Source organism: Anastrepha ludens, chromosome 5 (assembly GCF_028408465.1).
Source record: "Anastrepha ludens isolate Willacy chromosome 5, idAnaLude1.1, whole genome shotgun sequence".
Taxonomy (NCBI): domain Eukaryota; kingdom Metazoa; phylum Arthropoda; class Insecta; order Diptera; family Tephritidae; genus Anastrepha; species Anastrepha ludens.
In genome coordinates this window covers 12,747,001-12,773,789 of record NC_071501.1, presented here as the reverse complement: position 1 = coordinate 12,773,789, position 26,789 = coordinate 12,747,001, and the positions used below count along the sequence as shown (strand labels likewise).

Below are 26,789 nucleotides of genomic sequence, written 5' to 3'. Positions count from 1 at the left end.
AAAGTTTTCAGTAACAGGTATATCTTAAGGCGCTAAGAAATAATATGGTATGTGCCGTATACCTGTTTTTAGGTTTAAGTCTAAATTTTGTTTAAGTGAGAAATTAGGTGAGTTAAAGTGGGGTACTTCTTAGAATCAAGTGACGTAAGAAAAAGCAAGATATTTACACCTGACGTATAAAGAGAGTTCACAAGTTTAGGCGAAATAATACGAACATAATTTTTTTAAAACATATTAACCCTCCAACATCTTCAGAAATGGGCAGTATAGTCTTTCTCAGAGAAAGAAAATATAAAAAAATAGATCACATAATTCATACCATTTTGGTGCAAACCTTAGAAATCAAAATATTGTTATTTGAAAAATTAGTTTGAAGGAGAATTAAAAGTACCACATGTCGTCTGAAACCAAATATTACCTGTATTTTAAAGGCCTTACTACAAACAAAAATTTACGATTTTTCATATAAAAAAAAATTGATTTAAAATTAATATTTAATAATTTAAGCATTGCAATTTTTTTCATCGATTAAACTATATTTCATTGGCCATAGACTGCATATTTGAGTACATTTACATATCCTTGCATATCCTTATAAAGCCAGTAAACTCTTATTTGCTGTGAATGAGTTTTTTATGTGCCACAATAGTGTCATTTTACTTGTACCTTCTAAGAATAACACTGAAGCATTTGTGTGCTGTGTTAATTTATGGTTACGTGACATTTATTTTATTTTCCTTATACAATCTGGCTGTGATTTTGAGTTATGAGCTAACAGAAGCTGCAACTGCAGCTCAAAGATTTCACATCCAGCAGACAATTTTATTGCAATTTCTGCACCAGCTCGACAATTTTCTTTCGTTGTGTTCGTTTTTGCACGAATACTTGCGTGATATGCACATACACACGCACATGCATGCTTATATGGGGTAATCATCGTCATGTTTTTCTGATTTATGACAGGTAATTTGTGTGCTGCTTTGATATTCATAAACACAGAAGTAGTAAAAGACGTTTTTGCTCACACGCGTATTCATAAATGGATGCATTAAAGATTGCCATACTGAATTTTGTATTTCTGGTTTTTTGTTATTAAAGTCTGACCTCATTTGTGTTGACCTGGTAAGCTCTGTCATGAGCAAAGTCAAGTCGTAAGTTGATGATGTAAATGAATTCTGAATGTTTTTCGCTAAATATCTTTTGTAAGTTTTATTTGCTGATGTACTATATATAAGTATTTGAGGGACCGAAAAGTAATGTCTTTTCTGCGCAAGTCAATGCTTCTTGACCGTTTATGAGTTCATGGCGTTGAAAGTCGTGCGAGAGGCATTTTGATACTAAATACCAGAAGAGATCCATGTCCGCCATCCCAAGCTTTTGCTGGGTTTGGATTGGTTGGTTAAAGTGGTAATTCTTCCAGAATCCTACTAGCGCTTCCGCAAACTTTCCTCACTCTCGTGGGCGGCTCATCTACAAGAGTGCTGCCGAATATCCAATGCTCCCAAATGCAAGTACTATTACAGTGTATAGATGAAATAAAGCCCACCACTAGAATAAAATAATACAATTTTCTTCAATTCTTCATTCAAACTCTTATTAGAAAATTTCTTCAAAACTCATTTGCAAGAGTCGCCATAAAAATAAAGTTTGCTTGCAGAAACTTTGATTGTCCACAGTTTGTACAAATTACATCAGCGTAATCAAATTGAGCTGCATGCATACGAATCCACTTATTTTGTGTATAAAATCATCTGTTTTTTTAAACCAACCGAAATTTATCTTACACAATTTCCCTTTACGAGCGATTCCAAATAAAATAAAAGAAAAGCGCGAAACTATTTCGCTAACCAATTTCCTTGATAGCACATCAATCAAGTGACTACCACATTTCCATTTTCCAAACAAAGGAGTTATTATTTATCTCACAAAATTATGGAATTCATGCAAAATTTGATTTATGTAAATCGATGGTCTGCAACAAAAAATTCGCGTTGCAATTTCCTGTATAAAATAAATGAAAAAAAAAATGAATTTATGCAAACACGCGCATAATCGGAAAACCTTCCAGGAGTAGAGAGAGAGAAACTGTACGTATGTGTGTATGTATGTATGTGAAGAGCATAGTTTAACAAGACTAAAAATATTTGTTGCCTTGACTATTTTCTTCTTTTTTCATTTATTGTCGCCGCGGCAACACTTCCTCATTGTTTACTTGGCGTACACAAAATCAAGGCACATTGGCACAATTTTCAACAATACACAATATCGTACTCGTGCATTTGAATGTGTGTGCATGCTTGTTTATCTAGTAATGACTGTGAGTGCGCGCGTGTGTGTGTGCATTGTCTTTTGGTTACTTGTATTTATGAAAAAGTAGGGTACTTTACTCTGGTTGACAGCCTTGTAACCCAATAAAAGATAGTTGGGTCTTGTGTTTTTTTTTCATATATACATAGTTTGACTTGTTAAGTAAGGATCTGTGTGGCAGTTTCATTAGGGGTATTCACAGTCACGGATACGAAGTCAAATTGTTTGTTAAATGAAGCAAATATAACATTTAGAAATATTTTTTAACTGAAAATGCGATAAAACTCAATAAAATAGGTTGGGTTAGGTTAAATGGCTGCCCTAGCTAAGGGCACACTTGGACAAATATGGAAAATTCGTCCGTTGTGGTGCCATACATGGAAGAGGAGAAAAGAGAAGGGGAGGAAGAAGGAGCCTTGGGATTAGAGACGATGATGACCATACATTTTACATTTCTAGGCCGGGACCAGTTCCCGCAAAGAGGAAAGTGGCAATCTAATAACATATAACCATGGAGTACTTGGAAGGAATCACTTCGCACAAATGCTTGCAGTGGCAGTAGCAGTGAAGACAACGAAGTTGAAGTTGGGCTCGATACCCCAATCGTGGGTGATGGAATAGTCGTAACACCACCCGACCTTAAAGAGGTTCGAATAGCGATATCGCAGCTAAAAAACAACAAATCCGCAGGAGCCGACGGTCTACCGACAGAGCTATACAAAGTTGGAGGCGAATAGCTAGCGCCTCACATACTCCAGCTGCCCTGCAAGCTATGGTATGGAACCTAAGCGTAAACTACACAATCCTCAAGAAGGTACATTCTACAAACTGCGCAAATTGCCATGGGATTAGTCTTATTAACGTCGCGTACAAGGTCTTATCGAGCGTATTATGTGAGAGACTGAAGACCATCGTCAAAGAACTTACTGGGCCTTATCTTAGTGCGGTTTCAGGCCTGGTAAGTCTACTATTGGCCAGATGTTCACGATACGCCAAATCCTGTAGAAAACCCACGAACGACAAATCGACACAAACCACCTCTGCGTCGATTTCAAAGCTGGAACGGCCTCTATACTGGTATATATGACTTTGGTATGCCCACAAAGCTTGAACGACTGCGTAAAATGACGTTGAGCGCTACGGTGAGCTCCATCAGCATTGGAAAGGACCTCTCCGAGCCGTTCGATACCAAGCGAGGTTTCAGACAAGGTGATTACCTTTCGTGTGATTTCTTTAATCTCCTACTGGAAAAAATTATACGTGCTGCTGAGTTAAGTTGCTTTGGCACTATTTACTACAAAAGTGTCATGCTATTGGCTTATGCTGACGACATTGATATTGTCGGCCTGAACAACCGCGCCGTATGTTCAGCTTACTCAAGTCTGGAGAAATAACGAGAGTAAAACAAAGTATCTTTTGTCAACTTACAAAGCATCCTCGCTTTCTGTACAACATGTCACTCTTGGCAAGCGCGAATTTGAAGTGGTGAAGGACTTTGTTTATTTAGGAACCAATGGAAAGAGCCAGAACAACGTCTCCCGGGAGATTGAGCGAAGAATAACTCTTGCCAACAGGTGTTATTATACTTTGAAGTAGAGCCGTCTCTCAAAAAACGAAAACAACGCTGTACAAAAGCGGACGATGACGACATCTCATGAGAGGCCACTGGGAGCGTTCGATAGAAGAATTCCTCGAAAAATCGTTGGTGCGTTTCCAATGGAATAGCGAGCTGTATAAGCTATACCTAGATGTGGAAGTAGTTAGGCGTATTAAAATACAGCAGCTGCGCTGGCTTGGTCAGGTCTCGAGGATGAACGAAAGTGCTCCGATACGGCAGTCCTTCAAGAGGGAACCCACTGGTGAACGACGAGGAAGAGAAAGACCTCATCTGCGTTGGGAAGATCAAGTGAGGCGTAACCTGGCAGCACTCGGTGTCACCAACTCGAGAAATGATTTAAATAAAACTGGCGTCATAGATATGTTTTTGATGGCGCCATCTTTTTAATGAGTTAGTGCGTTGAAAGTTACATCCCTAGCTGACTTCCAGTGAAAGCTTGGTGACATTCGGTTCAGTGGAAGCGAAGATATTGCGTCTAAAGGGTCAATATATTTGTGTCATCCGTACAAAAATGAGTTTCAAACGAAGAGCTAATATCAAATTTTGCTTTAAAATCGGTAAAACGTTTACCGAAACATTTGATTGATGAAAAAAAGTTTATGGCGATGATTGTCTATCTCGTGCCAGAGTTCGGTTTACACGTTACAGAGATGGTTGTGAGGACATAAATCACAATGAACACGCGGGCCGCCCAAAATCAGTAATCACCGAAAACTCCATCGAAATTGTTCGTAAATTCATCAAAAATGAATCGAAATCATCGTTGAAATTCATGGAATCGGAGTTGAGTGTCTCCAAAACATCGATTTATCGCATTTTAACTGATCATTTGGACTTACGAAAGGTCTGTGCACGTTTCATTCCGCACAAGTTAAATGAGGACCAAAAATTGCTCAGAATTCAACATTCGAAACAATTGTTTAAAGAGGCGAGCACTTGCTTTACAACATTGTAACTGGTGATGAAACGTGGTGTTTCCAACATGAACCTGAAACTAAGCGTCAAAGTGCCGAAGGGAAGGCCCAGACGAGCCGTCTCCCAAAAAATCCCGTTGGGAGAACTCCAAAATTAAGTCGATGCTCATTTGTTTTTACGATTCCAAGGGAACTGTCCACAAGCAGTTCGTGCCAATGGCGTTTTGAAGCGTTTGTTGCATTGCATTCGTCAAATTCGCCCTGAATACCGCGAAGAAGGAAGCTGGCGCTTATTGCATGATAACGCACCATCTCAACGATCCACTCTTGTGACTAATTTTTGGACCAGAAATCGCATTTTAACCATCAATCACTCACCGTATTCGCCTGAAAACGTTTTGCGTCTGTAGAGGCCATCCAAAAGGCTTGTACCGACATCCTTAATGACATTCCGGTCAATGACCTGAAACACTCATTCGAAAAGCTTTTAGATCGCCATCCCAAAGGCTTGTGCCGACATCCTGAAGGACATTCCGGTCAATGACCTCAAACACTCATTCGAAAAGCTTTTAGATCGCCATCCCAAAAGCTTGTGCCGACATCCTGAAGGACATTCCGGTCAATGACCTGAAACACTCTTTCGAAAAGCTTTTAGATCGCGCAAAACAGTGTATCGAGGCCAGTGGGGACAGTGTTTTGAATAAATAAACTTGAAGTTATCAGGACAAAGCTCTTGTCGGTTCTATTTCTGCTCAGTTTTGTTTATTTTGGACTTCACTTTGTAGTTCGTGTTTATGGTCTGAAAAAAGTCCTGAACCAGCAGCCTCCTGTAATAAACTAAATTTACTCAACGTAGATTTTGAAGTTAATCTCTCGATTTTGAACGCACATTTTTGGACAGCCCTGGCAGATGAGTAACGAGCACTCGCACACCTCAATGCTTTTTACTATATTAGAAAATTTTCGATCAGGAGAACAGGTATGTGGAGCTTTTCCGAGTAATTCGAGTAAAGCTTTTGGTTATTTTGACTTTTTTAAAAGCACTTTTTTTGTAAGTTTTACAAATTATTTGTACATAGCGCCAACGTCGTTGGAAAACTAAAATTGCTAATAATTTAAATTTGGCAATTTATATAGCTACACAAATTATTCGAAAGCTCGAAGATTTCAAACACCCATTTGAGCAGTTGAACAAGTTTCTAGGGAGTATTGAGTTACTCACACTGCTCCATACCCGGGCATCTGGACCTCCGTTATGAATACCCATATTTTTCGCATGTGTGTGTATGTATTGTACATACAAAAACATACTCCAGCATGCAAGTGACACAAAGGCCAACAATGAGTGCTCAATTTATTGCCAGCAAGCAAATTCAACTGAGCATGGCCAACGTTGATTACAACAAACAAGTCAAAGTGGACATTTTTGCACAACCAACAAAACAAAACAGACAAAAATAAACGAAAACTGAAGAGATGGCAGGGCAATTGAAATACTTGCGGGTGTTTACTGAAGCGGCCGAACAGTAAGAGTAGAAAGCACTAACATTCATGTGACCCAACTATTGGGGCTGGCTATTTGCTTCTCAGTTGCAAAACTACGAAATTTTGTGGACTCTTAACAGTCAAAAGGGAAACTTTCCTCTTAAACAAGTTGTCGAAAGAGCCGTCAGTGATACAGTGCGAATGGAATTGGAATCAACTGTTTGCTTTAAGGGACAGATACGGGCAGCCACGACAAGTAGAACAATGTTTGCACATTCCTGTGCATGACACACAAACAAATACAACGCAATTTACGAAAAATCAATGGGTATTATGCTGGCAGGCTGCTCATTTTTTCAAACATACACACAAGCATACTTTTAGGCGTCCGCAACAGTTTTCGTATCTAATGAAATACTGAAGTACATAGAGGCCAACCAATTGACAAATGTGCGTTGCGTGCTGGGAAACCCTAAGTTAATCAAGCCTTTCTCCACGCATTTCAAGTTGGTTATCATTTTCTTTGTATCTTCATTGTTTTTTTGGTGATTTGCTCCCAGGCACGCATATTCATGCATATGTATGTACGTGTAATGGAATACCAGTTTTTTGTGTGTGTATGTGTATATGTGCGCGCGGCTTAAAATTAGGGAATAGCTGCGAGTGAGCGAAGTGTGACCCACTTTTTTTTAACATTTTTTTTTTTATTTTGGCTAAACAATTTTTTTTCACTGTTTTTACTCTCAAACAGGGAGTGAATTTTAAGGAAATTTCGAAAAGTTAGAAAAGGAAAAGTTTGGTTCTACGGAAAATAGAGTAGGAATATAGCACCGAAAATGGTGAAAAAATGTAATTTGTTGAATATTTCTTGAAAAATTTATGAGCAAATCAGATATATGCAGAGCATAATCGGCTCCAGATTCGCAGAAAAGAGAAGTCTACACTTCTAAAAAAAAGTGCGTGTAGCGTAGTACACATAACAGAAGTGAAACTTTCAAGGCAGACAAAGAAAGAGGGAAAGACCCGAGAGAGAATGAGAGAGAAATAATATATATCTAAATAAATTCACAACATTTGCAGAGAATACAAATAGGCAAAATTTACAAAAAACGGAGATGGGTCGACCGGTGTAGGTGAACGCCAGACAACCATGGCAACAACGCGCACTACACCGAGCGTTTATCACCCGCACAAACGCAGCGATTCCAGGACCGCAGCAACGCCACAAATTACCGCAAGGCCATACCAATAAAACCGATGCCGGAATGGATAGCACTTTATAGTTAGTACGCACAAGCACTAGCCAGGAAACGGAAATAAGCACCAAAAAGTAGGCACTAAAAAACGCCCCAAGCCGTAGGCACCAAGGAAATATAACGCCAAAAAGTAGGCACCAAAAATATATTTTCTAGAAGTTTGGACCAACAAACAAGCGCCAAAAAGTCGGCAGTGTTATTTCTCACTAGAAATTAGCAACCACAAGGAAAAGCTCAGGAAAAATAGCATGAAGTGTATCTAAGATATACATAGGGCCCGCCATCTATCGTTACGGATTTGAACTAGGTATTATTTGAAGAATGGTAACACTTAGCTGTCATCTGATTTGACAGAAAATTAGTTTTATTCTTCCGCTGAACGAAAATGGTTCTGTATACTCTCAAAGAACGCTGGGAAATATTTCGACATTACTTTGAAAATCATGGTAATGTTGCAGAATGTGTACGAAAATTACGTACGGCAATGGGAAGAAGAAAAGCACCGAATGAAGCGTATGTGCGGTACTTTGCGAAAAAAGTAACAGAAACTGGGTTGCTTATTGACAAACCAACGCGTGACCGACCAAAAACCGTGCGTACACCCGAAAATATTGCTGCTGTGACCGAGAGTATTCGTGAATCACCAGGAGCATCAGTTCACCGTCGTTCTCAACAATTGAACATTTCGGAGACATCATTGAGACGAATTTTGCGTAAAGACCTTGGTATGACGCCGTACAAAGTCCATCTATCATTAACCGGAAGGATTGTACTTCAAAATAAAAAAAACAGTTTGGAAAAATATTGAGTAGTTTCTTTTTTATAGCATTTTTAATTCCGTAAAGTTATATGACGGACCACGTATAAGGTATAGCTCTCTCTCTGTCTCCTTTTCCTCTACATTTAATCTTTTTTCTCTCTCGCGCAACGAAAATGCGCAAAATGTTGCATGACCTTGAAATTTTACTCTCCATTCTCGCTCGTCCATCGACGCCTAAGAAGTTTCACTTCAAAAAAAAAAACAAATTTCAAAACTGCTAAAAATAATATAAGTGAGTGTGGTTAGGTTAAATGGCTGCCCAAAAGACTGAGGATTCACTTCAATGTGAATACTAATTTTTTTCTTTACTGTACTATTTAAGGTAGAGAAGAGGATCATTAAAGGGGCATGCGTGAGAGGAATTCGGCGAACTGTAATCAAGCCGCTTCCTGTTCCTGAACGATGAAAGGCTAGATGTCAGAGTCTTAGTCTAACGAAAGCAAAACAAAAAGTGGATTATACACAAAGTCACAAAGTAATTTTTCTTGATGACAATGCACCGCCACATCGAACAAGAGCGACCCGAGAGTTGGTGGAGACGTACCCGGGAATCGGTGGAGACGTACGATTGGGAACCGCTGGTGCATGCGGCTTACTAATAAGACTTGCCTTCCGATTATCATTTGTTTGCATCGATGGGCCACGCACTTTCCGATCAGCGCTTCAATTCTCATGAAGAAGCCATAAAATGGCTCGATGATTGATTTTCGGCCAAAGACGGCCAATTTTTTGGCGCGGCATCCACAAATTGCCTGAGAGATGGGAAAAATGTGTCGCTAGCGATGGCTATTATTTTGAAGATATTTAATCTTGTAACCATTTTTTGTTAGTAAATTGAAATTGAAGAAAAGTCTCATTTCATAGGTATATACCTAACCGTTAACAAATCTTATAATTTTTATTTATTAACTTTTTTCTTTAATTTTAGAGATTATTTTCATAAAATTTTTTGTCATTTTAAACCACTTTTCTTTCATAAAAAACATGTTTTTAATAAACAAAAATCTAATTCTCTCCGAATTCGACATTTTAAGCTATTCAAAATAGTTGGTTATATCACATACATTTATACACACATACATACGTAAATATGTGACCGGTCAAAATACTTGCCCCATAAATATTAACAAACTTTTATGAGCAAAATGAATATACAATATTTTCGTATGTGAGAAAAAATTTGCATAATTCGCCCATAAATGCACCACTTAAATCAACCCAAAAACTTGTAATGAGAATTGAAGTATAATTTGGGGGCACTTAATGGCCACTACAGCTACTTGAGCGCATTGCGCTTTACGTGCGCTCGTACTCGTATACCAGCTACTTTAAGCAAAGCAGAAATCCCTAGAGCTGTATGGGTAAAGTTGAAAGTTATTATAGTTTTTAAAGCGAATAACAGCTGGTTCGTAAAATTCAAAAACTTGAACCGAAAAAGAGAAAGTAATGTACACTGAATGCGCAATTTGTTGTTTTCTATGTAGACAAGCACATTTTAAGTTCTTTAAATAAAAGCATGCTTTGAGCGGTACTATGAAAAGAGAAATTTATAAAATGAATTTTTGGTGAATATTAAAATTACTTGCTTTACTTGGGATATTAAGATTTACTGGTAAACTAAAATAGCCCTGATCAGCCATAATTAAAGTTAGTAGAAATAAAAAGTATACGAAGTTTGAGTTTAATATCCAAAAGAAGTTATCAAGAAATTAATTTTCACCATTTTGGCGCAATTCTGTAAATAGAAAATATTTTATGAAAATTAAAAATAACTTTTCAGATAAATGTTGGGAAAAAGCTATTAATTTTTAAGCACTACTCTCATGTAACCAAAGGCGGGTTAGATGTTAAATGCTGAAAGTCAGACACTGAATGTTGTAAAAGAACCGCCAACTGTAAAATCTTGCGCTAATCAGGTGTTCTTGTGCTATCAGGCGTAGGTAGGAGGTTAAAATCAAAATGTCAGAAACATCATCAAAGGCGCCGTCGCACCAGTGGTATGTGGGGCATGCTCCCACTAACACTATAACATTCTTCCTCCTCGGCTGATTTGCACCCTGGGACCGCTGTAAACATTTCATCAAGGTGGAGCTGCGTTTATGTCTATTGACACAACCAGGTACCTTCTCTTGTGGACGTATGGCGATCTTACGCCAGCGATGGTATCCACTCCCCCCACTGTTTTTAAACGTGGTTCTGGAGCAAATGGAACATCGGAAAATTTGTGATAGCGAAGTATTTACAAACTATCGTCTTGTCTTCTGTCTGATACTATTGTGAGTGATTGACTCAAGTGTCTGTGTTTGTCGTCATTCTGTCCGGAAACAGTTCATCTCCATTTCGTAATTGCAACTGTAGCTGCTGTTGCTGGGTCTTGCGCTGCCATTCGATGAATTGGAGTCGTAGCATAATTTTTCCAGCAAACGCTAGAACCGCCACCCATTTTGCTCTGGATGAGCACATGTCCTGTACGATGTCATTAGGACTAGCTGAGTGTCCCAAAACCCTTTCAAGTATTGCACGTTCTCGTGCGAAGCAATCACAATGAAAAGTCACTTGTTCCGCGCTTTCGATTGCATTAGAACAGCTTGGGCAGAACGGGCAGAAATGGGATATAGATTCAGGCCACCAGCTGCATCACGAGAATAGCACTGGAATCCGCAAGGGGGCAAAAGTCGCGGTCAGCCAAAGATCACTTGGCAAAGGTCGAAGTTGCGCGACCTAGCAGATGCCGAAATCATAAGGGACGGTGCAAAAACAATAGCCCAGAATTGTGTACGATGGAAAAGTCTAGTCGAGCCCGGAGTGAACAAGGATATAGAAAAAAGTGTCGGTTGGGTAGGTTGGGTTAGGTGGATTAGGTGACTTTCAATTTGTCTAATTCCCCAAATGTGGCAACATTGAAGTAGGGAAAGGGATAGTTGCAAAGAGGAGTAGTTAAGTGTAAATGAAAGTGCGACAACTACTACTAAGCTGCTTCGCGTTGCCGATAAAATTCTGGAAGCTGGTTGTTGTTGTTGTTGTTGTTGTAGCAGCATAAACATTCCCCATACTTACATACGGGAATGCTGCTTGAGTGGCAATCCTTGGCCTGATATAAATCCGGGTCGTTTCGGTAACGTAGAACCGACTGCCGTGGAAATGTCTGGAAACTGGTATCCAAGCCTGCTTTTCCTGCAACCAAAATAGTGAACGCACGCAAAAACAGAACTGCTGAGTAGTAGGTGATGTAATGGCTTCACCATATCTCGCACACAACTGCCGCTAAATGGACAATAATTTATCCCAACAAGCCTCATCGCATGGATGTTTAAGAAAATGCAAAAAAAAAATCAATTTTTTGAAAATTCTGACTACCCCTAACCCCTTAATGGGAAATCCCTGGTTAGGACTCCTACAACAGTCGAGAGTTGAGGCTTTGTTCGCCTTAGGAGTTTCCTGGGGCACTTACAATGCAGTGCTCGCTGAGTTGACTAGTAGGCTACTTCTTCGCGAGCAGATTACAGATAGTCAATAGGAGTTCCATCGAAGTTTTACATGTTCAACCCACCTGAACTTTAACCCAAAAAAAAATTCCAAAAAAATACTCGGAAAGGTAAATATGAAAAAAAAACAATCATGGCCTCAGTTATGCTCACCACTGTATCTTTGCGCTGCTTTACGCGCCTAAAATGAATATTACTCGCGCCACGTAGGAAATACAACATTTTTTTATTATTTCTATTTCTTCTCTTCTCTTATTGTCAGAAACGCTGCCTAGAGTTTATATGTAAAAATTATTGCATTTTTATGCAGGCTTTTTACAACCAATTCGCACGCCATAACTGGGTAGGCAACGTAACGCCTTTTTTCAAGCATTTGCTTGGCCACGGGGGTATAAATAATTTATTTATTCTTTTTTTTTATTTTTATACGGCATTGCCTAATTTAATAGAGAGAAATTTGTAAGCAGCTTTGACTATGAAATGCAACCAATTATGCGTTTATACGCATAGACGCACATAAATTCGTCATAATGTGTGAAAAAAGCATGGAATTAGACAGCTGCGGTCGAATTAATAATAGCTGCAGGAGCTGGTTCATGAATAACATTCGGTAGTGCCCGGATTGAAGCTGAATGATGGAAAAAGCCTATTAGAAATTATATAAAAAAATTAAAAAAAAAAAAAAAATAATTGGCGCGTACATTTCTGTTAGGTGTTTGCCCGAGCTCCTCCTCCTATTTGTGGTGTGCGTCTTGATGTTGTTCCACAAATGGAGGGACCTACAGTTTCAAGCCGACTCCGAACGGCAGATATTTTTATGAGGAGCTTTTTCATGGCAGAAATACACTCGGAGGTTTGCCATTGCCTGCCGAGGGGCGACCGCTATTAAAAAAATGTTTTTATTAATTTTGCTTATATATATTTTTTATAATTATTTAAATTTTTTTGCATAGTTCTTTCAATTTTGTTATAGGTTTTGTAAGTTTTCGCAACTTAATTTTTTTTTTTTTAGTTTTATATTTTTTGTTAATTCATTCAGTTTTTTATAGTTTTGTAATTTTTTGTGTACCTTCTTAAATTTTATTTTATCTTTATTTTTTATAGTTTCTTTTAATATACATTTTTTTTAAATTTTTTTAATGTGTTTTGAGTTATTTCCACTTTGCTATAGTTTTTGTGATTTAGTTTAGTATTTTGTTTTACATTTTTTTATTTTTTGTTTATTCTTTTAATTTTTTATAGTTTTGTAATTTTTTGTGTGGTCTCAAATATTTTGTTTGATAGTTTCTTTAATTTTTTATAGTTTTTGCAATTATTTGTGCAGTTTTTTAAATATATTTATTTATTTTCTGCACGTATTTAAATTGGCATAATTTTTTTGTACAGGGTGGCTGATGAAAGCCGCTACCAAAAAAAAAATTGAATAACTTTTTTTCTTTTTAAGTTATCTGTTCCATTTTTGTTTTAATTTGCAGATTGATCTTTAAAATTTATTAAAATGGATAACTGGGACACGCAAACAAGAATTTGGATAGTCCGCCGCTATCACGCACTGGAGTCCGTAGTTTTGGTACAGAGGGAGTACAGGCGGATGTTTGGCGGCGATCCCCCGAGCAGATGGACCATAATGAGACTGGTGAATAATTTTGCTGAGCAAGGAACAGTCGCAAGAAGGCCTTATCATCGAAACCCACCAGTTCGGACGGAGGAAACGATCGCTGCTGTAGCTGCAGCTATACAAAGCAATCCAAGGGTTTCAACAAGAAGCTTATCTGCTCAACTTGGTGTCAGCCGACAGTCTTTGCAAACAATAATGCTCAAAGATTTAGACTTATTTCCCTACAAAATTCAAATGGTTAACAAACTGAATGCAGCAGACTTGCCGATTCGCTTGGAATTTTGCCAGAAGATCCTGCAAATGGTGGAAGAAGACCAAAACATGTTAAACTGCCTTTTCATGTCTGATGAGGCCCATTTCGATTTAAACGGCAATGTGAACAAACAAAATTGTCGAATATGGAGTACTTCTAACCCACAGATACTCCACGAGACGGAATTGCATCCTCTTCGCGTGACAGTGTGGTGTGCGGTTTCTTCACGCTGTATTGTCGGGCCTTATTTTTTTGAAGAAAATGGTCACACCGTTACGGTTACTGGAGACCGTTATTTGAAAATGCTGAAAGAATTTTTCTATCCAGAACTACGCCGAAAGAGAATTCCTTTCAACTCTGTGTGGTTTCAACAAGATGGGGCAACGTCTCACATAGCCCAGACTGTTATGACAGAGTTGCGACGAAAATTTCCCAATAAACTGATTTCAAGAAACTCCGAATTTCGTTGGCCCCCCAGGTCGCCTGACCTTACTGCACCTGACTTTTTCTTGTGGGGTTTATGTAAACAAGAAGTTTATAAAACAAAGCCAACAAATTTGGATGAACTAAAACAATCCATTCGGGCAACAATTGCGGCTATTCCTGTCGCAACTCTCAAAGCAGCAATGAACAACTTTTTACTAAGATGCCGCACTTGTGTCAACGAGCATGGGGGGCATTTAAATTCAATTATTTTTAAAACTAGTTAAGCTACATTTAATAAAATTTAATGACCTTTAACTTGAAAAAAAAAATAAATGAATTCCATACACTAAAAAAAATGTTATTTGAGTTTCTTAATGTAGCAAAATTCATCAGCCACCCTGTATTTAAATGTGAAAGCATATTTTTAGCTGAAAATAATATTTAATAAATTTAGGAGTTTTCATTGAACGTTATGTGATTTGTTTTGAAAAAAAAAAACACATTAATAGTTAAGGATAATCAAATATTTTTTAGTAAAAGTAATGTAGGTGCAATCGATACAATTAATTTTGTAATATATCACCACTCAAATCGCCTCCGTGGCTCCTATTGCTGAAACGAATCTGAAGCTTTCAATCATCGAGAACTTTTTCCAGTAAATCTGGTCGCATGTCATGAATACGCGTTGAGTATAGGCTTTTAAAGCAGGAAGAGCGTCTGGTTTATTTACTGAGGCTCTTGATAACAAATAACCGCACAAGAAGTGATAAAATGGTATTAAGTTATAATTGCTTATCTCGGAATAATCATATCGCTATACTGTTTCTGCAATTTTCCAGCGTAGCTCCATCGAAAATCAGATCTTGTGAAAATTCAAGGATGATAGATTACAAGATTTCGCTATGCGAAGTAAAATTGGGAGAGCAACTTCGGGGACTCAGCAGTATAATTCTGCCTCATTCTGAATTCTCATTTCACACTTTTTCCCACACTCGTCCAATAAGTCGTTGTTCAAAGGGCAACGAAGTAATAGGGGTGGAAGTAGCGTTGATTTTTTTCGTATATTATCAACTCAATCTCAGTTTTTTGAAAAACAAATCGTTGTCATAACCCCGGTTACGTCAGCAAACCAGCTGATTTCTTGAAACTCTTTGGGCCACTGTCATGTCACTAGGGACATAAATTGAAATAGCAATGAGAATTTCTTGATACAATCCAACTAATGCAACTAATTCACCTTCACAAAAAGGCAGTCACGTACGGGTCCTTACAAATGCAGCATTCCTTAGTTGCAATTGTAGTTTTTTTTTTTAGTTTTGCTTAAATCCGGGTATCCGTGACACACTCAAAGTGCATTCCATACAAAAGAAAAAAAACAGCTAAATTGCTTATTACAGGCATTACTAATTTTTTGTCAGTAACTGTATACATATACATGCGCGCGTCTATCAACTGCAACCGAGCTCATGAGAAGTATAAATAAGTATAAAAGTAAGTAGGTAGTAAAAAAAATTAACAGCAACCATAGCCCGGTTAACAAAAGTGCCATATTATTTGTGCCAGCATTCTCCATGACAGGCAATAAACTCGTTCATATTCTTATGCGCTAAGGAGCAAAGCCCCGCGTTGACGACAATTGCGCTGTCACATGTAATCGTAAAAAATACTCCTCATAAACACATTTCATACTTTCGCTTGATTCCTTCTTCTGAGGAAAAACCACAGCCCACACACATACATATACGTACATATCATAGTGCGGTAGCATGCAGTCCGTGGCCTTTGCCGATAGGTGCAGTAAATTGGCTGGACTCAACACCCCTATGTGGCATCATTGCAATTGTCGCATGGTATTGCGCGCGTGGTCGTAAAATAGCAAAATAACGTCAAGGTGGCCAATGTGTTAACAACATCGGAGCAGTAAACGAAAATTATTTATTAGAGCTACAAGAAAAAGCGGAACCACAACATACAAGAGTGTATCTAAGTGGGTCTAGGAAGTACAGAAAGTAAAGGGCTTCATGCATTTCCTGGGTATACAAAAAATTTATAAAATTGTACTGCTACTGTCTATGACTAATATACTTATTTTTTATTTAAATGTATGCAGTATAATAATCCTTCGAAATGACAGTGTTGCATACTAAGTTGAGCGAAGCTTAAGCTGCAATTAGTGGTGCCATACCTTAGCCTTAACCGTAACCAAAGCAATCAGCTGTTCTGATCGAACATATGGGCATCATTACAAACGATTTTGGGTGCAGCATCTTAGCGCTGCATTTTTCCCCGTAACAGTAAGCAGCTGTGAAATACTTGATATTTGTTTTGATATTTGCGATAAAAATTTGAGTAGTAGAAATAAACGACGAAGAATTAATTCACGTATTGGAAAATGTCCGAATTTTTTTACGACAAGATAACAAAAATCTTGTCATTGATTCCTCATTCAATATACTGTAATGTTGTGTCTATAGTTATGGTTACGGATATAGTGTTATGGCTGCGGCACCACTAATTTCAGTTTCACTCTCTACCCTTTCCTCTATAATTGAATGTACATGTGTCTGTGTATGTAGAAGTGGTGTAGTAAAAATCGACTTGAATTAACTATTAGTAAGTGTTTCCATTTTTCTAATCCTTTTCTCTTATTGTCTTGTTTTATTAAATAATTGCGGCCGCCGTAGCCGAATGGGTTGGTGCGTGATTACCATTCGGAATTCACAGAGAGGTCGTTGGTTCGAATCTCGGAGGAGCTCGGCCAAACACCTAACAGAAGTGTACGCGCCAATTATTATTATTTTTTGTTTTTTTTTTTTTTTTATTATATAATTGATTAATATTAAGCACTTTGTTATTTTGTTGCTGTTCGATTAGAAATTTTTCGAACCCGACGCTCAAAACAACTCATACATATTAATAAATACACAAATACTCTTTATAAGTTAACCCCAGAAGTCGATCAATGGATTATTTTAATAAATATTTGTCGATCATAGTTTCATAACGGCCACCATAAATTAGAGAGCCAGCATTTTCATTATTAAATAAAATTCTATGCTGAAAGTAAACATTGATCTGATTAATCGTATTGCAGAAGTTGCGCGAAAATAATAAATATCGTATGTTCGCTATACTTAGGCAATAGCAGCAATATCAGCAGTAGCAATACCAAAAAGAACAAAAACACCGATAGCAATTTTTTTTCCAATAAGAGGTGGTATTTTGATATTCAAAGAAAAATACTATTTTTTAATATAAATGATCGGCTGTTTATTGCATTACAAAGAGGAAGGTATGCCGTTAATAGTGGAAAACAACATCAGGCAAATAACCACCACGACCAGGCTTACAGGACAATATCCTTTTCATGAAATTTTCCATAACCGAATTGCAAAGTGGCTGCCCTATGACCTCGATAGCCTCACGAATTCTATCTTTGAGGTCTTGAATCCACCCTGGCCTGTTGGCGTAGACCTTCTCTTTCATGTGGCCCCAAAGAAAAAAAACACCATTCTAACGGTTAGACGCGATAGAAGTGAAACCTTCCGTAAAACAAACTGAGAGAGAATAAGACGAAAGCAGCATTAAGAGCAAGATAATTATAGGTTCATTATAATATTGCTATAAAGTTCATATTTTATTTTCTTCATTTTATTATTATTCATCCTCAATGTTTTCAATTTAAACAAATGATACGAGTGGCTTATGATAGCTAAAATATGATACAAATGCTTTGGTTTCGATGTTGTCAACATGTCTTTGAAATACCGCGTCAATGGTTGTTTTTGATCGTGTTGTCGATTCAGTGCGATTGTTACACATTTTTAAATTGAATGTTGTATTGAGAACGTCAATTAAAGGAACCGCTGTGTCCAATGCAAAATTTACGTTAAAATCGCCACTTAAAATCATTGGAACTTTATCGTTATCTTTTCTAAGTATCCGCGATACTTCTGGTGTGTACTTTATTAAATTTTCGTGAATGAATTCCGTGATGCTATTTATTGATTTTTTTTCTGTCGATATTCACGACACTTTTCTGCATTATTTTTCGGCATAATTGCGGTAAATATTTAAAAATGAAAATATTTACGAATATAAAAATACACACGCGGTTGCTATTATGAGCGTCCCCAGCAAAACCTGCGTGACCGAAACTCTAACACAATTACATTTTTTTGAATGTTACAAACACATATGCACGCAGGTTTTGCTGGGGCGTGACCGAAACTCTAACACAATTACACATATGTATGCACTCGTATTTGTTTGAAAATCGACTTTTTTTTTTGGTTCTCCGTCACCTTTGGAAAATGTGTAAACAGTAAGCAAACTTTATTCATATATTTTTCCTCATTTTTGCATCAGTAAAATTAAACAAACGCCGTAGCCGAATGGGTTGGTGCGTGACTACTATTCAGAATTCACAGAGAGAACGTCAGTTCGAATCTCGGTGAAAACACCAAAATTAAGGAAAACTATTTTTCTAATAGCGCTCACCCGTCAGCAGGCAATGGCAAAACACCGAGTGTATTTCTGCCATGAAAAAAAGCTCCTCATAAACATATCATAAAATAAAAAAATAAAATAACTGTATAAAAAAAATTTTTTTCTTGTGATTCGAACCAAGGATTTTGGATCGGAAGCTCACATTGCTAGCCGCTCGGCTATCGCGCCATGCTGTCGGCGCTGGCCTAAAAGTTATTTAGTTCGTCGCTACGTGTATATGTAATATTCGTAGCCAAGAGTGTCGCTTTTTTCGTTTCACTTTTTCTCAAATCACTCCCAACGATTCTAAAGAAGTTTTCACTTCAAAAGTCACAAGGTGTTAAGTCATAAATCAATTGTGATCACCTCTTCGGTTCGGACACTTTTCCCATAAAAGATCAATGGTTTCGTTGTTTGTATGGCACGTAGCGCCGTCTTGTTAAACATAAACGTTGTCCAGATCAATACCACCCCATTGCTGCAATAAAAAATCGTTAATCATCTCTCGATAGCGCATTCATTCATAACACCTGTTATTGGAAAACCCTATACTAGCGGCAGTAGGCCTGGCTGTATTAGTTTTTAAGAATTAGTATAACATTCAGAATCATTCTAACCCAACAAAGTCGTTGGGTTTATGGCATAAATTGAAATACAAAAAGTTTGTGATATTAAAGGGAAGGGTTTTTTTTATAAATCCAAGGATAATTCATACACTTATATATCTATAGCTTGTTCGAGTAAAGTTAGAAAATTGTGTACTCATTTAGCATCCACACCATGAATGTATTTAAGATTGTAGATCTGATGCGAAACTATTCGTCAAATTCTGCAATTCTAGCAAGCTTCAAAGAATTTAGATTGCTCTCAATTTCCTCTGTTATTGATTTTTCTTTATCAACATCTAATTTTCAAATTTTGCTAAATGAATTGCTGGAGCAGTTTGGTAGTCATATTGGTTCTTTTACTAGTCTGTAAAATATTTTTAAAATTTTGTTCATTCTTTCTGGCTCTTTCCTTATATAAAAATATCAAACATTTTCGTAGTGCGTTGGCAACATTTTCATAAAATAGTTGCGTATTTAGGTAATATTTTTTACGAGAAAAGAAAACATCATAAGCTAGTTATATTCGGAATTGCATGCCGGGAAGTCGGAATTATTGTATTGTATATTATATGTATCTCGAAATTTCGGAATTATCTACATTTGCTGATGATTCAGCAATATTTTTTACATATAAAAACCAGAAAACAGTGTCAATTAATATATATTTCAAAGTTAAGGCGATATTTATAATCAGTTTGACAAGCTATGAATAAAATACTAACATGACAAAATTCTTTCGAATTGAAAATCGCCAGCAGAAAACATTGATTCTATACTCCGCTTGTTGAACTAGAAGTCACTACTATATTTTGCGCACAAGATTCTTGAATATGGAAGAGCTATATTAAATATAATGGATAAGACCTTAGAGAAGAATATTGCCAAAATCAATGCGAGCTCTTCATTGTCTTACATTTGAATTTTATTGTACTGAAATTCAATGAGCTATAAAAAGCATGCCTTAAAACTTGCGTATACGCAAGCAAAAAAAATTGACCAAATGTTCTAATGTCATCTCAGCGCGCCCGTTCGTATCATAAATAGTAAAACAAGATACAATCGACCTTGCGCACCACACATTCTCAGCTTGAAGCTTTGAGTGAACAAACTTTTAAGCCTTGGTGAAATGCGATTTATAATGTGTTCGCATATGACTAGAATACCTACTTTTTCGAGCTGAACTCCTGAGATTATAAAATCATCTTAGATTATAAAAATACTTTTACCCTCATAACCCTGTGTTTTCTGTGATATCGATAGTTAGTAAGGATGTAAGGTGAAACGTCAAAGTAAAAACTAAATAAAATGGGCGCCGGCAAAGAAAAGAGGTTTGTATACATAATTCTAATACATTTTTTCTTTTATAATTGGCGCGTACACCCTTTTTGGGTGTTTGGCCGAACTCCTCCTCCTATTTGTGGTGTGCGTCTTGATGTTGTTCCACAAAATGGAGTAACCTACAGTTTCAAGCCGACTCCGAACCATTGCCTGTCGAGGGACGACCGCTATTAGAAAAATGTGTTTTCTTAGTTTTGGGGTCTCACCGAGTTTCGAACCTACGTTCTCTCTGTGAATTCCGAATGGTAATCACGCACCAACCCATTCGGCTACGGCACCCGAATTTTTTAGATATTACAATATAATTTATGCATTCATATTGCAGCGATTGACTCCCCCTACTCGTGAAAATTAATTTCAAGTTTACGAAATCGTGATATTTTCTGGTTAGGAAGGGTTAAAACTAATTAGGCGCACAGTGCTCCGATTTCTTTAACTGTAATAGAATTAAATTCGCTTTCAAAACATATTGGGTTAGATATTTCTTCAACAAAGAACTTCTTCAAATTGTTAATAAATGCATTGTTCAACTAAATTCTTAATATTATCTAATATTCTTCCTTTGTAAATTATATTGTATTTTATAAGAAATGTAACATTTTTTTCATTCATTACAAGGAAACTGGTAAATTATTGGTTTGCTTTATTTTTAATTAAATTATTTTTTATTTATTTATTTAAATTATTTACAGATCGCATTGATCTGCTTTTCATAGTCTGTAAGCAATACTGAATTTTTTAGACTATTAAATGAATAAATAAATAAATACTCCAGGGCATTAAAAAGCATGTGCCCATAGACGATTTGGTCTGATATTGCTTAATATAAAATGAAATATCGTTTGCAACCTCATTAGACGTCGTCCTCCAGCTGTCTATTGCACGTAGACAATTCCGCAATTAAGTTAAATATTGTTTTGCTTTGCCTTTTCTTTACACCTTTAATAAAACTTCAACAAACCAGAAACACTAAAATATTCCATCAAACCGATTTCTCCGAAGAAAAAGCTTGTGAAACAGTCTTGACAGTGGATTGTCAACTTTGCAGCTAATCTGCCATATGTGAACGGGTAAATTAATTTTTGTGGATTTATTACTAATCACTGCATTTTGGAATGTACATACTTTAGTTTCTAAGATTATTTCACGCATTCGTCACTTTCCCAAGAGCAAGTTTCAATAAATTCCCAAAAATGTGAAACAAAGAATTTTCTCATCAATAAAAACAAACATTTTTGTTTCGCCATAGACTTTCATCCACAAAACATTTACTTTATTTATTAATTAAGATATGAATATTAATAGCACTATTTAGTTTTTGATGAGAAGAAGTTAGATTAGAGGTTTTTGACTTAGGCGTAAATAAGTATTTTTAATAGCATCGTTGTATTCCCATTAAAAGTATTCGTATTAAGAATATTGATATAATATTTTTGCGGAAGGCCAAAAAACTTGGTTCCTGTTTTTATACATTAAGTAGGTGCAAGCTACATTTGTGCGGAATAAACTTTTCATTTTTTTAAATGTGAGTTACGGAACACTGTGCCTAGTAGGAGTAAAATTTAAGTTTTATTTCTGCTTTCTTTGTTTTGAGATTTACTTCTATTGAAGCATATTTTTTGGTACTACATTTCTTTAAAATTTATTTCACTACTCCGCAATCGCCGCTGTCTGTTATCACAAGCATTTAATTTTCGGTTTCCCATTGCTTTTCTTTCCAATCCTGCATTTTTTAAAGTACTCCTTAAAACCAGTGCGCCATCTTGTGATAACAGCAACAGCAGCTTGCGTTGAATTTCATTTCGTATCTCCCGTAGAATCAAAACGCGCTTTCTTCGACTGCTCTTCTCCCCCTTCCTTGGCCTCATCGATCTCCGCATTCTTCTCGCCATTCTCAATAGCTTTGGCGTCTTTGTCATTGTTGTTGTTGGTAGTAGTGCCAAAATATGCGCCTGTTTGCTCAATATCCACCAATCGCTCCACATCGTCTAGCGGTGGTGGTGCTGGCACCATAATTGTCAATATACCATCGGTGGAACGTGTGGCTTTGGCTAGCGTGGCATCGTAGTTTCTCGGCAGTTTATATTTGCGCGTAAATTCGCGTGTAATGCAAAACGTGCTCTTTTCCCCACGATCGTCCTTTTGTTTGCCCGTCAGAATAACGGTGTCATTGTTGCGCACCTTCACTATGAGTTCATCGTCGCGGAAGTGATGCACATCGATGACAACCTTGAAGGTGCCCTTACCATTGCTGTCCGGCTCATCGCCCGTCTCGATGGTCACACGACTAGCCAAGCACGAACGATGGCACCAAGGCCCATCGTCAGTCCAATGATGCAAGTGCCAATCGCGTCCGCACACATCTACATCGATGTCATGGTGAGCGAAGGTCGATTTCCAACGACGTGATGTCGGACACCTGGCATGATAGCTAAAACTATCGAAAGGCCAGAGACGCGTGGAGGGCCAATGCCAAAAGTGATCATGTGGCCAGTCCCAGTCCCAATCCCAATGTACTGGCATGACTTTTGATACTAAGTCAGCTGCGTTGGTACTTCGGTTTTTACTTTTTTTGCACGTTTTACGCCGCGCTAAGCGACGGCATGAACGTCGTCGTTGTCGTTATCCTATCGTTGCCGATGTCGAATTGTTTTCGATTTATGTCGTGCAGTTGGGTGTGCAGTTGTGGTTGCCGATACGCTACGACAACAAAATTTTTTTGGACTCGCCACCAAAAAAAGTGTTGCCACTACCGCTCACGGCACGTGCCAAGTTCGTACTGATTTGAATGCGCGTTGAACGATTGGCAATGAAGCCTTCGCCTTCGCAACCGGGACGTTAACTGAGTGCTGGAATTCGAGGTGAATTTCATGCCAAGCAAGCATTATTTCGTTTCTAGTGCAGCTAATTATGCAAAAATTTGCGCTTACACGGCAGTAGTGTCGTTTGGATAAGAGAAAAACTTGGGTAAGGTTGAGGCAGGATGGGACTGGGGTAGTTTGCATAGTTTCCACCAATACACATAAAAGCGACTGAGTTGCTGGTAAAATCAATTACTTCGTAAATGAAGTGCAAATTCGCAATGATAAGTTGGTGCGGCTGTTTGTTTGTCTTTTTCCTACTTGAGCTTAGAGCTCAGTAGGAATTTGAATTTCTATTTTGGTTTGAGTTCGGGTTTAAGTATGACATTGAATTTGAGTTTGAGGTTAACTTTGAAGTTGAGTTTGAGGTTGAGTCTGAGGCTAAATGTGAGTTAAAGCTAGAGTTAAAACTTGAAATTGATCTTAAAGTGTGAGTTTGAATTTCAGTTTTAGGTTTGAGTGTGAGTTTGGGCTTAGGCTCGAGTTAGAGTTAGAGTTGGAGTTAGAGTTAGAGTTAGAGTTAGAGTTAGAGTTAGAGTTAGAGTTAGAGTTAGAGTTAGAGTTAGAGTTAGAGTTAGAGTTAGAGTTAGAGTTAGAGTTAGAGTTAGAGTTAGAGTTAGAGTTAGAGTTAGAGTTAGAGTTAGAGTTAGAGTTAGAGTTAGAGTTAGAGTTAGAGTTAGAGTTAGAGTTACAGTTAGAGTTACAGTTACAGTTAGAGTTAGAGTTAGAGTTAGAGTTAGAGTTAGAGTTAGAGTTAGAGTTAGAGTTAGAGTTAGAGTTAGAGTTAGAGTTAGAGTTAGAGTTAGAGTTAGAGTTAGAGTTAGAGTTAGAGTTAGAGTTAGAGTTAGAGTTAGAGTTAGAGTTAGAGTTAGAGTTAGAGTTAGAGTTAGAGTTAGAGTTAGAGTTAGAGTTAGAGTTAGAGTTAGAGTTAGAGTTAGAGTTAGAGTTAGAGTTAGAGTTAGAGTTAGAGTTAGAGTTAGAGTTAGAGTTAGAGTTAGAGTTAGAGTTAGAGTTAGAGTTAGAGTTAGAGTTAGAGTTAGAGTTAGAGTTAGAGTTAGAGTTAGAGTTAGAGTTAGAGTTAGAGTTAGAGTTAGAGTTAGAGTTAGAGTTAGAGTTAGAGTTAGAGTTAGAGTTAGAGTTAGAGTTAGAGTTAGAGTTAGAGTTAGAGTTAGAGTTACAGTTAGAGTTACAGTTACAGTTAGAGTTAGAGTTAGAGTTAGAGTTAGAGTTAGAGTTAGAGTTAGAGTTAGAGTTAGAGTTAGAGTTAGAGTTAGAGTTAGAGTTAGAGTTAGAGTTAGAGTTAGAGTTAGAGTTAGAGTTAGAGTTAGAGTTAGAGTTAGAGTTAGAGTTAGAGTTAGAGTTAGAGTTAGAGTTAGAGTTAGAGTTAGAGTTAGAGATAGAGTTAGAGTTAGAGTTAGAGTTAGAGTTAGAGTTAGAGTTAGAGTTAGAGTTAGAGTTAGAGTTAGAGTTAGAGTTAGAGTTAGAGTTAGAGTTAGAGTTAGAGTTAGAGTTAGAGTTAGAGTTAGAGTTAGAGTTAGAGTTAGAGTTAGAGTTAGAGTTAGAGTTAGAGTTAGAGTTAGAGTTAGAGTTAGAGTTAGAGTTAGAGTTAGAGTTAGAGTTAGAGTTAGAGTTAGAGTTAGAGTTAGAGTTAGAGTTAGAGTTAGAGTTAGAGTTAGAGTTAGAGTTAGAGTTAGAGTTAGAGTTAGAGTTAGAGTTAGAGTTAGAGTTAGAGTTAGAGTTAGAGTTAGAGTTAGAGTTAGAGTTAGAGTTAGAGTTAGAGTTAGAGTTAGAGTTAGAGTTAGAGTTAGAGTTAGAGTAAAAGGAAAAGTTAGTGATGGAGTTAAAGTTTGTTATAGGTAAAATTTGAGTTAGCGTTGGAGTTAGAAATATAGTTAAAGTAAGATTTAGACCTCGTGGTTGAGTGTGAGTCTAAGTATGGGTTTGAGATTAAGATTGAACTGGATCCCAAGGTTGAGTCTGAGTTATAGGTGGTTATAGTCAATATTTGAATTAGAGATACAGTTAAATTTGGAGTTTGAATGTGAGTTGTACTGCTGGTTTGAGTTTGAGTATGGTCTTGAACTTGAGCTTTAGCTGGAAATTCAGGTAAGTTTGAGTTTGAGCTTGATGTGGACTTAAGTTCCCGCTAAAGTTTCTCTTAACTTTCCGGTTCGTAGTTATTTAAGCACATTGGCAGTGTTACCTTCACAAACATTTGTACGCACTGTTACATTTCCGCGTTCTATTGTTTGATCAATAATCGAATTTCGGAATAACAAGCACAACAAACTTCATGCCGTTTAGCTGCACTCAGTGGGCTATGACAGTCAGGCGCTTAAGTTTCCTGTCTAAATAAAAGTATGCACATCTGCCACTACATGCAAACGTACATTTGTAGAGTCGCTACCACACACACACACATGACATGTCTGCCGTGCTGTACGTGGCGTATGAGTGTTAGAAAAATGCACGTCTCCATCGGTAGCTCTTGTTTCTTTTTGCAAAAAACTTTATACCCCTCCCAATGGCGACCCCTCCCAATGGGCTGGTAAGCGATTTAGTTAGAAAACATGTGAGCATGTGAGTACCTAAATACCATTGCGGTGAGCGATTCGCTTCTATGAGCTACGCGCTACTCTTCGTGCAACGAATTTACACGCTTTCGCTACGGAAGTGTTACTAATGAAATTCGTGACCTTAGGAGATAGTAAACAACATCGAGGGAAAGACTGTCGTTGCAGTGCTCAAGGCGAGAAAAAAAAACAAAATGTGGTGGCATGCGCCATTTACTCGGCAGTGTGGCGGTGTCAGTGGTGGTGGCACGGAGGTCGTTTCCAATGCTTACATCGCCAGCAGAAACAAATTTTGCACAAAGAAATAAATTTATTTTAAATGAAATAAAGCAAAGCAAAGCGAAAAGAAACCAATGAAGCAGTTAAAGTGGAAGAGATAGAAAAATGTGGTTGACAGCAGAAGGTTACAGATGTAGTCGCAGCATTGCAATTCGAGATGGAGCGCGATGCTATCTGACGAATAGACAGTTAGACGGTTGAACGGAAATGAAATTAAATAGTTGTGCGCTACTTATTTTCAAATTGGCAACAGCTGGCTGCTGTAATGCAATATAGCGATGCAGCAGGGGAACTGTGTTGACAATCACAATGGAGACAATACTTTAAATGCATAGAAAAAATTTAATTAAAAATGCGGCATGCATTTAAGTGAAAAAAAATATATATATGAACAGACATATTTCCAGCGCAGATTATTAAGTTGATATTGAGAAGCTACATACACAAAAATGTTGTCCAT

General features: G+C 37.4%; 2 protein-coding genes across 2 annotated transcripts in view; both read right to left on the bottom strand.

Moving 5' to 3' along the window:
• LOC128863581 (uncharacterized) overlaps positions 1–26,789 on the bottom strand; it is a 294,071-nt gene that overhangs the window by 234,266 nt on the left and 33,016 nt on the right. The gene's annotated exons all lie outside the window — the stretch shown is intronic.
• On the bottom strand, positions 21,843–23,437 carry LOC128862959 (heat shock protein 67B3). Its single transcript, XM_054101812.1, has one exon. The coding sequence runs from the start codon at positions 23,137–23,139 to the stop codon at positions 22,414–22,416; it is 726 nt and encodes a 241-aa protein (XP_053957787.1). The 5' UTR covers positions 23,140–23,437; the 3' UTR covers positions 21,843–22,413.

What these genes read in the sequence shown, in the direction of transcription:
- LOC128862959 (XM_054101812.1), bottom strand. Translation starts at nt 23,139, where the DNA reads ATGCCAGTACATTGGGATTGGGACTGGGACTGGCCACATGATCACTTT.